The 11,783-nt window shown below is 38.7% G+C and overlaps 1 protein-coding gene across 4 annotated transcripts in view; it reads left to right on the forward strand.

The window, feature by feature from the left end:
* Positions 1-11,783, forward strand: part of NLG-4 (neuroligin 4) — a 284,789-nt gene extending 273,006 nt beyond the window's left edge. For 3 of the 4 annotated variants that reach the window (XM_006561556.3, XM_006561555.3, XM_016913840.2), the window contains 4 exons: positions 6,928-7,261; positions 7,534-7,797; positions 8,273-8,435; positions 9,576-11,783. In XM_006561556.3, coding sequence (XP_006561619.1) covers positions 6,928-7,261; positions 7,534-7,797; positions 8,273-8,435; positions 9,576-9,725 — 911 coding nt within the window. In that variant the 3' untranslated portion in view covers positions 9,726-11,783. 4 annotated transcript variants of the gene reach the window in all.

Below are 11,783 nucleotides of genomic sequence, written 5' to 3' on the forward strand. Positions count from 1 at the left end.
TTCTGCAATTACGTAAACGTGAATACGCTTCTTAATCGCTTCGTAAACGTTTACATTTTCAATTCTTACGAATCATATATCGCTAATCAATCTCTATTGAGAATCATCATTACTTGTACGAACAAATCGATTTAGACCGTACGCGAATTTCTCGGTACACGAAAATGGCCGAAAATCGGGAATAAAATGGCGCAGAAACGGCAAGGATCATGGAAAACAAAAAAAAACGATAAACCGTGGACGCGGTTCGTGACACGGAGGAGGATTTCTAAAACTGCTACGTTAAAAGTGCCCGTTGCTTGGCTGCTCCCCTTTCCACGAGCTGCTCCATCGACCGTGAAATGCTATGAAAAATCGCATAAAAGCTAAAGCGGTTACACAATTATCGGGGCAATTCAGCGGACTTAAAGTGGCTACGGAAAACAAAACTATAAAGACGACGGTGAAGAGAGAGAGAGAGAGAGACGGAGAGAAGGAGAGAGGGAGAAAAAGAAGGGAGGTCGGGATTGTGATGAAACGGAGAGACAAGAGAGCGGAGGACAAAGGGGAATGCAATTCGCGAGTAGACGGTCGTTTTGCCGTCGTGTAACCGCTTTCACGGATTTCGAGAGGACGATTCCACCGCGGCTTCTATGGTTTCCCAGTTCCGCATTTCCGTTAATAGCGACAACTCGGGCAATAATTTTAACCGGAAGCCCGGATCGCATTGCCAGACATCGGGCATCGGTCGGTCCACGGCGTCCGATGACTCGCGAGAAACAACCTCGACGTTGTTATCAATTTCCGCCGCTCCTTCTAACGAGGAGTCGAGAATGCGGAGAGAGAAAAACTCATCCCCCGATTTTCACGACTCGAGGAATTGAAACGACTTTATTGCGTTCTTCTCATAAATTAGAAATGATACGTACAATCAGCTAGTTTGAGAAATTTCTCTATCTTAATATTTTAATTTTATATGAAAATAGGTTTTCTATTGATTCAACGTCGAAATTTGTATTCCCTTTCTTCTTCGAATTGAAGAAATCAATTAATAATAAAAAATGCTTTCTCTTAATATCTCAATACCTTAATCCAATCGAGTTGCTCAATTTAACTTATCGAACAATAAAATAACCACAAAATACCGCAAGTAGTGTAGATATCTGAATGTTGCTACGTCGATTTGTCCACGTCCCTAAATTTCGCACACGTTTCCACGAATTTTTACGATGTATCCAGATCCGTCGACCTTTCCTCCACCTATGAACACTCCGCCACATACACGCACACAGACACACGACTATAGCCAGATCCTAAATCCAACGGCAGGCGAAAAAGTCACGCGCGCGTCATAAAGTCAATCCCGCGCGGCAAATCTTAACAACGATCTAATATCACGGCTCGTAACCCTTCCGCCAGGACAAGTTCCCCTCCTCCTCCTCCTCCTCTTCCTCCTTCTTCTCTTCCGGAAAAGTGCGTTCGAAAATCCATTTCCGCTCGTTGCCTCGTTTTATTCGTCCCCCCATTCTCGAAACGATTCTCGCGCCCGAGAACATTAAAGAGGGAGAGGAATAATGGAAAAGGTGGAGATCCTTTGCGAATGATTCGAGGGGAGGCGAGAGATTTGGAGGGAGGGGGGAGGCATCGATATGGAAATCCAATTCCGAGATCACGCGACACGTAACGTTGTTTCCCTTGCTTTCGAACAGAAGAAGAGGGAGAGGAGAGACACTCGTCGAATTCGATCGTTACGACGAGTCTTCTTACTCGGCGGAGCGGGATACGTCTTCGAAACGTCTTTCCTGGGGAAATCGTAGAGGGAGGAGGAGCGAGAAGGGGGAGGGGAAGTTTAATTAACGGAACTCGAAACTGATTCTTCTGGAACGTTGGCCGGGTCAGATTTAATAAAGGTGTATGAATTAAACACGGAAAATGACGGCGATTTAAAAAATTCATCGGATAATGTGAAAAGCGTGTAAAAAAAGGATCGAGGGGGAGGATGGTTCGGGGAGGAATACGTAACGAGATGGAAAGGTCGTCCTAGCGCTTTTCGAGGGAATTTGATATAAGGGGAGGAGGGGAGGGTAACACGAATCCTGTGTCTTCAAAAATTGTTACTTAACATGGGAAGATGGAGAGAGAAATATTTCACTGTGGAAAGTCTGATAGAGTTGCGTATACGTTGTGTTCTTCATTCGTACGTTCCCTATGATTCAGCCGAAAAAATTCTCGGCCACCAGAATTGTTTCAAGGATTAAAAATTGAAAGTGGAAAGGTAAGCAAATCGAATCAGGTCGAGCTTTGAACTTCAACTTCAAAGCTGTAGCTCTAAAAGCATAAAACACGGGATAAATCTAATTTTATTTCTCCCTCTGTCCGTTTTCGAATCGTTTTCTTTTTTATTTCTCGACCTAGCTGAAAATTAGAAATAAAACACAGATGGATAATAAACGTCAATGTCTAGAACTTTATCGAACGTTCTTGATTCTTGATTGAATTTCGTTTCTTGAAAAATTCATGAAAATTATCCGATTGTTCGAAGATGATTTTCGCGATTTTCGTCGTTTCATATACAAAAAATTATCCTATTATTAATAGAAAAAGAAACACGAGGAATTATCGAAGTTTTTGCTCTCGATCTCGTTGATCGAGTATGGATCTGACAAATCTATAAATTGAATATGAATATCAACTTTTTATAGTATATTGTTATAAAGAATTCGAACAACTATTGAAAAAAAGAAAGAAGGAAAAGAGAAAGAGGAGAGAGAGAAGACGGTTCTGGATTTGAAGCTGTAAACCGAAACGCGAAAGCTGTAAAAGTGAAGGAAGAAGAAAGAACGAGGAGATGAAGCGCATCGCGACAGAAGCAGAAAATACCGCGAGACATGTGTTGACATTTATGCCACGATTTATCTGCTACGTTTCTACCGGCTTTATTTTGTGCAACGGGCCAAACTCCGGAATATTCCCGAGGAAGACTCTCGAGAAGTCGGGAGAATATGGCGTCTGTGGTGGAAAGACGTCCTCCACAAGTTTTAGCAGGTCTTAAAAGAATAAGTCGTTAGTTCTATATACGGCGTATGAGCTTTCCTGACTTATTTTTATCGACTGGAGTGTCCTTTCACGGATTTCAACAATAAGGATATTCGATTAGAGTTTCGTCTTTTTCCTTTTAAGAAGTTCACAAATAACGAATCGATCCAACTACTCTCCTCCTCTTCTAAACGATTATTATTCTTAATTATTTTCATGAACAATCGAATCAATCGCATCGGGGATGAGTTTAAGAAAGGAGAAGATTGAAAATTGATCGCTCCGCTTCCCGGATTAATATTCAAAACGTTCCTTCGAAAAGAAAATTGATCGTCCTCGTATATCCGAGGCGGAGGGCGAAAAACCAGCGAGTCTTCAGATTCGAATATCTAGAAGAATATCACGGAATGCCGCTTTCGACGCGCGGCAGAGCGCGAAAAACGCGTCGAGAGACGATTCAAGAGCGAACGGATCGAAGAAACAGGAAGCGTTGGAAAAATGATGGAGAGAATGCGCGCAAGAAATTCGCTTAACTCCTCGTTCCTCTCTCCGTCCATACGTATCACCGTCCATACGTATTTCGCGATAAATTCGATACTATTAAAGATACAGAGGAGGGGAGGAATGGAGAGAAATTCGCTCGAGTAAAAGCGTTTCCCCGTTTTCAGATCCACCGTTGACCCTCCCTCCCTCTCTCCCTCCCGTTGTCGAATATTCCAGCTCTGCGTCGTGACTATCCATACGTGAGATCGACTCGAACCTCTCACGCGGCAGGGATATTTCTGACACCGCATACATCAATATTTAAGTGCGGTTAGAGCGGTTAGATTTGCTATAAATCACATTAAATCTATTCGAAGTAATCCGAAGTAGCGGCTCGCTCCTTCCTCTTCTTCTTTTTCTTCTTCCCGTGAAAAGGAGAAGTTATCGAAGAATTCGAGGCCGACAACTCGTAATAAATATCTCTTTGATTCGACGAAACATCGTTGGAAAAAATTCTCCTCTTGCAACAGCATCCTCCATCGAAATCTGATGATTCGTTTGTTACGTTTGCTCGATTTGTCACGATTGGGGAAAGAATTAATGGACAAGCAATTGACGAAATATCCAAAAAAGGAAAAGGATCTTAAAGATTGGCTTCGATTCGACTCAATGTCGATTTAGAAATTGGTTGGCGAATTATTTGCGACTTTCAAGGATATAGGACGAAATGGAATCCTTTTGGGAAAGCTCGAATAGTAGGTGAGCACGAGGGACAAAAATGAATTTTATCGGTGATGAGACGTTGAATGGAACGAGCGGGTCGGTCGTTATCACTTGGGAACAGTCAACTGTATCGGCCGATAACCGACGGGGAAAGAAATCGTCGTCGCTCTTGTAAAAAAGCACGTGAAGGCCAATCCGAAAAATTCACGCGACCGTGAAGTCCAATTTTCGATCGGCCACGGCTGTTGCATGTGAACAAAAAAAAAGAGGGGGAGAGGGAGAGAAAGAGAGGGGGAGAGAGAGAGAGGGAACTAAGAAGATTAAGTAATTATCAGTTGAATTCACCGTTCACCGATTCTCGTCGCTATCGTGTTTCACCGTGAACAAGTTTTATCAGAGCTGATATTCCAACGATGCTTTGTTTCTTTGTAGGGCAGATTTTGCTCGACACACAGCGTACACTGAGCGTGGATTTCATTATTATTTTTATCTCTCCTTTTTTTTTTCCTTTCCTTTCTTTTTTTTTTTCCATAACGATTTTCTAGAAGAACGTGGCGTGGAATATGATCACGGCATTAAGCTTTAGAAAAGAAAATCCTTTACTTTTTCGTATCATAAATCGAAATTCCCGTATCAAAGGGAGACGGGACGCGTTATATAGAAAATATCAAACATAACTCTGGAGTATGCAATAATCACATCCAATATCATTTTTCACGTCTGTTTCCGGATTCTGGGTGCTAAGTAAACTCGTACTATTTGGCAAGCGACTACGTTCGCTAAATTGGAGAGATTAATAACAGTAAATTCTTCGATATTCGCCAATTCTGGTCGTAAATTGTGAATTTTCCACGGATTTGAGTTTTCGACGGAACCACGCCCGATTAAAAAATACGTGAAATTATACGTAAATACGTATACGCGTCTGTGACAGATACTTAAATTGATTTCGACGATCAAAAGAAAAATCGGGGGAAAATATAATATTGCAGATGGAAATAAAAAAAAATAATAATAATAATAATAATAAAAAAGAAATTGAGATTTATGAAAGAAAAATAATTAAATAATTTTAATAATTAAAATAATTTTTCCGTATTTTCTCCACTTATTATTTCCTGTATTAAAAATAACAAAATTTCGTTAATAATACGAGAAATTTCGAGCGAAAATACAGAGAGAAATGAATTCCTCGGTATATAAAATATGCATATCATAAAGAAGAAAATAATCCATCTCTTTCTCCCTTCCTCTAAATAAATCAAAATCGTATCACATCAGTTGTCCGAACATCGATAAATAAACCGACCTTACTTTTATTAATTTCATTGTTTGACGCACAAAAATATTGGAAATCGGTTCCCTCCTCGCTGATGACAAAAATTCATCAATCACTCGTCCTTTTTTTCCTTTTGCCCCGAACCTTTCCCTTTCCGCGCAAAAATCGAAATCTAATTAAACGCTTTCTCCAATTCTCTATTCCAATTCCACCAAACTCGACTCCATAACTTTTCTACCAATTTCCAAATTTCCATCCAATTTCGCCCGTCCCCGCTTTTAACCGTGACACCTACGCGTCCGTACCTCGGTCCGTCCCGTTATTCGAGGGTAGAATAACAACCCCGATCTTTCAACACCACGGACGGAAAATCGTCAACAAAACTGCGACGACAACCGTTGAACCGCTCGTATCCGCATCCGACATCAAAAGCAGATGCGTACACGTATGAAATCTAACAAAATTACAGGATATCAGATATATATATTATGAATCTACGTGGAATCCGGAATAATTATATGAAAAGTCCATTCCATCCGTTTTTTAAATCTTTGAATTTTTCTCATTAATCCGATTATCTCTCCCTCTCTTTATATATAATATCCATCACTACGATATGCTAAGTTATACAAAGGAAATACTTCGCTTCCTGAGTCAAGAGCAGATTTTAAACGGAGAGGCGTTCTTTATTTATATCGACGAGAAAAGAAGATCTCTTTAAATCTGACAAACACAACTGCAACGCAATTCGAGTTTATTCGAATGAAATTTCTGCACGCGATTCGGTCAGCTCATTCAAGGAATTTTTTTTTTTTCTTTTTCTTAAAAAACCTTCTTTTCACGGAGTCGTTATAAATTCGGTTGTGACCAAGCGTGGAAAGGCACGTTGTATGACGAGGTCGTAAATTCTTCATTACCCGTCAAGAGGATTTGAGAACTTTAATAATGTACAATGAAGATTCCGATGAGGCGATTTCTAAAACTTTTTTAATAAAGCACGCTTTATGAATGCTCCTCCCCGGTCTTGCGCCCCGGTTAACGATATTGTATACACGCTACGTCTTTCAAAACTGTTTAAAAGATTATCAGCCTAACTAACTCGCCATTTCATAACTCGTCGTTCGTATATTTTTATCCATCCATTGAATCGATGGATAAAAAAATATCAACCAAACTCCAAAACCAGAAATGTTAATAATAAAATCCGTCGAGACAAAAAAGACGAAATAACGAAAAGCGATTGGAGAGAGAGATTTAAAGATTTTCGCTTCGTTATCCTCGTAAAAACTCTTCCATCCTTCCCAAAAGATCTTATACTCTTTTCCTTTCTTTCTTTCTTTCTTTCTTTCTTTCTTTCTTTCTTTCTTTCTTTCTTTCTTTCCAACGCTGTATCATCCGTCCGTTTAACGACGTTTCATTGCTTGCAGGCATGAGGCCAAAGATGAAGAATCATTACAGAGCTCATCAACTATCCGTCTGGCTTCGCCTCGTCCCAGAACTTCATCGAGCCGGAATGGAGGACGTTGATTCGAGGCACAACTTGTTCCGAGGACACTCGGATCCCAGCCTCTACGACGGTTCGGTGAGGCCGGATCCCCTGAGCAGAATCAGCGAGGAATTCAAAAGGAAGAACGTAACCACCGAGCCTCCGACAACCACGGATTACAATGCCGCCACGTGTGTCAGTTACATTCAGACCACGAATTTGCAGAACGTTAATAACACCGGTATAGACACCCTGGCCAATTTGGATGCAGCCGGGTACGTAATAAAAACCTTAAACTCCACGTAATGAAAACGTTAATAAAGAATCTTTCCATTATCCTCCTCATCTTCAGCATGAAATTCGAATAATGATGAAAATACACAATACAATGATACGATGTATCATTTAGAATATCGTTTAATAAATCTCGATCCAAGTATTTTCTCAATAGAGTCTGTTTTGTATTCGTTTTACTCGAAAGAGTTGAGAGAGATATCGACGAAGATGCGAATGATAAATTAATGTTTTCTTTCTTTTTTTTTCGTAGGTATGCCGCGTACTCGACAGCTTTGAGCGTGACGATCGCGATCGGATGCAGTTTGCTGATTCTGAACGTGCTGATATTTGCGGGGGTTTACTATCAAAGGGACAAAACGAGGCTCGAGGTAAAAAGCCTTCAACAGCAACAAATATTGAATCAACAGTGCGGACCACGAGGTTTCTCCGAGCTCAAACAGCCACCTCCGCCACACTCTCATTTCCCTGGGGGCGGCCAAGTTATCGTCGATGTTGAAAATGAGATGCTGAGAAGGTAGAGTTTTCTTTCTTTTTTTTTTTTTTTTTAAAACCCATCGATATCGATCTTTCTTTCAATCGCCGCGATAATAATACATTCGCGAAATTAAATTCGTTAAAATCGTGTCACCGTATCGATTGAATTTTTAAAGAAGTAAGTATTATACGATAATCGAATACACGTATTGGAAGGGATCAATTGAAAAGGTGGTTACGAGTTCTGAAATTCTTTTATCCTTTTCGAAGATTTGATCTTCATAAAAAAATCGATGTGCATAATTTCTCGATATAGCAACAGTTTATCGTTTCACGGTGTAAATAAACTTTTCATCCCTTTGGTGTTGCGCATCATCGATGACCACCTTTTCCCTCGATACACTCTATTGCATGATTCTTGTTTGACGTTAATGTAGCGACGCATTTAGTTGACCAATAATTACATAATCCCTAACTACTGCTACGAAGCTCGTAACGATCGATCGTCGTTCCAGGAACGTTATGAAAGGCTCTCCAAACGATCCCAACACGCTTCTCCAACAGGGCCAGGGAACTCACACGTTGCCTCATCAACACCATTATCAAAAGCAACATCAGCAACAGCATGCCACTCTTCCCCGAGCTTCCGTCATACAGGACATGAATGCACAAACCCAAGTGAGAATCGTTTTACTCCTAACGTTTATGAACAGGCTGTCATTGATAGATTAGAGCAACGTAAAGATTCATCGTTTTTATCTCGTTTTCTTCATTCAAGCTATTTTATTTATTTTCACTTCGAATTATCGAGTTCGAGAAGATTTGCACTACGATTAATTTGTCAAGCGAAGGTTTCAATATCGAAATTTTTTTTACGTTAAAACAAAATGAGAAAGCTATTGGAGCTACTTGGCGATCCTTATTATCAAGTATAAATTTATTCGCGATGTTAAAATCAAAGATCTTTCTCTGTACTTGTCCTGTTGATTTAAAAAACTTCCACCATTTTAACGAGCCACGGCCTTTGAAAGTTCCGCTCATAATCCTATTAAGAGGCTTTTAAAACTGGTAAAGTCTAGCCAGGTGAAATTTACACCAGGGAAAGCTTCTTCTTGACGTTTCACGATGCGGTGATTATTTCAACGACCGAGGGATATCATCCTTTTATCTCGTTAACGAATTTCCGTAGATTCGATCGAGATCACGATCAAAACGATCAACTTTCTTAAAACGAAAACTTTCATTCTTTTTCTTTACTATTCGTTTTTTTATCAAAAATTTTTCCTCGCACAGGATTCACTAAAACTCGTTGGAAATGGACGATGATGCAAATTAACTGGACAAAATTTATTTCTTCTGGCAATTGAATTTTCAAAGATCAATTCGAAAAAATTTATTTACTTCGTATCATGACATATTATTTCTAATATCGTTTCGAAGTTTCTATGCACTCTTAATTTCTTTCATTTCGATCATTTCGAATCGAAGCATCAAACATAATATAATTCAAATTATTTATTTATAACATCAGATCCTGAATTTTCAAAGATCAATTCGAAAAAATTTATTTACTTCGTATATATCATGATATATTATCTCTAATGTCGTTTCGAAGTTTTCATTGTTCATCCAAAGATCACTTTATAATTATTTCCATAAGAATATTTTCTGTTCTATGCACTCTTAATTTCTTTTTAATTTCGAATCGATCATTTCGAATCGAAGCATCAAACACGATAATTCAAATTATTTATTTATAGCATCCTTCTCTTTCGAATTTCCTTTCACCCTTTTCTAACGATATTTAAAAATTTCCAGGGTCCACCAAACGGGTCCATACATCTGACAGTACCAAGAGCCCCACCGCCCCCACGAGCAAAGAGTCCACCCGAGAATCAGCCCCTGTTGCAAAATGCCACCGTATCGAGTCGCGTGTCCCAGGCTACGATGAGCGAGATGAGAGTGTGATGTTTGGACCCCCCTCCGAAGCCAGTCGTGCCGGACGTTCTTACGGCATCGACGTTACTTTAAACAACACAGGCGAAAAACCGTCTCGTCTGTGCCAGTCGAGTCTCTGCCCGACGAAAATAAAGAAAAAAAAAAAAGGGAGAAGAAAAAAAAGAATATGCTCATGGGAGAGCTCCTTTCAGGAAGATTCCATCCAAATTAAGAGCGAGCAACGCTCGACTGGCACCTGGCCTGAAAGCTTCTACCGTTTTCCATTTCCATCGTCCAGTTGACGACGACGCGCCGCAAAAACCAACGGAGGGGGGTGAACCGAGCTTTCGCTTAAAGCTGAAGGAACAATTGAAGATTATAAAGGGTATATAGGAGTATCCGGTATTCGTCGAAGAAGAATAATTAAGTTGGAAGACGAAGGTCTTGACTATCTTGAAGAGGAAAATGAAATATTACTTTCTTCCAGCAAATTCTTTCGAGAAGTGTAATTTGAACGATGAAATTATTATTATCAAGAAGATCGAGAGAGGGATATCTCTCTGACGAACGAAGAGAAAGAAGATTTGTAGAGGAATCGGAAGTGTGAATAGAGGAAATTCGAAAATTGAATTTTATACGAGTAGATTTCCCTCTAGATTTTCTGATAGAGATGAAAAAAATAAATAAATAAATAAATAAATAAGTAGATATTAAATCGCGCGTTCATCGACGGATACCAGAAACCTCATCGTGATCGAGAGATGGGTAGATGAATCGTGAATATGATCAATAAAATCGAAATTCTCGGTAATGTTAATTTACGAGGATCGACGATTTTCTTTCTACGATTTTTCGAGCCGAGAAAAGAAAGAATTTCGTTTCACACGATGGCATCAAACGAGTATGATCAGCTAGCTAGTCGGTAAATAACGAATTCTACGTGTTACGAAAGGGAAGAGACGCTCAAAATAAAAAAATATCGAGCATGAAGACTCGTGTATCATACGCTATCCACTACGATGTTAGATGTTCCTTGTATATATTTAATGAGAAAAAAGACAAAAAAGTGAATTTATACGATAAGTGAAAGCCAAAAACATGTTTGCTACTTTCTAAGAAGACATGTATTCGTGTCGCGTACAGTTTAAAGATCGTCCGTTATATTCGTTTCATCATTTCATTTTTTTCATTTTCTTCCTCTTACGATTGACTATAAACGTTACGCGGTGTGTGCGAGATCATTGTCGCTCAGATCTTCATTGTGAAAACAAAAGAAAAGTTCATCGACGAGTCGACTCGTTTTTGCCTTTGATTGGTCAAAGAATCTTTCAATTTACTATGTTGATAAAAAAATATTTAAATATCACAGACCAATGGAACATTAAAATCACTTCAATTTTCTTTTCTTCTTTTTTTATTTAAGATATTAGGTGCCTCCTTCGCATAAGACACAATGGACCGTCCATTTTTTGCTATTATGATCTTTAAAACTCTGTTTAAATATAATCAGTCAATATTAAACGAGCTCCAGGCATTGTACCCTAAAGGGATTATCATTAAATTAGAATTATCAGTAACTATTTGTAAAATTTTAAAGAAGATAATAAAAATTATTGAATGCTTATCATGTCTGAAATAGGAACATGAATTTTTTAAAATTATGATATATACATAATGTAAGAAAATAAGATTAAAAAGTTGTGAAATTCTTTCTATTCGATCGTAAAAATGGAATTAAAATGTCTGGATTTACATATATTGATATAACGAATTCTCTTTTGCCAATCAAAAGCTTCGATCGTCGATGAACAGTGTCGTTCAACTTCGTCTCATTGTTATAATACCGTAATTCAGAATGATATCATTTCATCAAATAAAATCAAACTGAACGACGCTTTGAAATGTGCCGTTCCAACGATGAACATTTATGTAAAATGATATATGAATAATTATCATCTTTTTTACGCTTTTGGTAACATATAAATCTCTCAGCGAGACAATTTTCATTTCATTCGAATTATCATGTATACTATTGACAAAAATAAAAAGAAAAAAAAAATACAAAAGAAAATGAAGTGAAAATGATCG

The sequence above is a fragment of the Apis mellifera genome, linkage group LG9 (genome assembly GCF_003254395.2).
Source record: "Apis mellifera strain DH4 linkage group LG9, Amel_HAv3.1, whole genome shotgun sequence".
In the NCBI taxonomy this organism is placed as follows: Eukaryota; Metazoa; Arthropoda; class Insecta; order Hymenoptera; family Apidae; genus Apis; species Apis mellifera.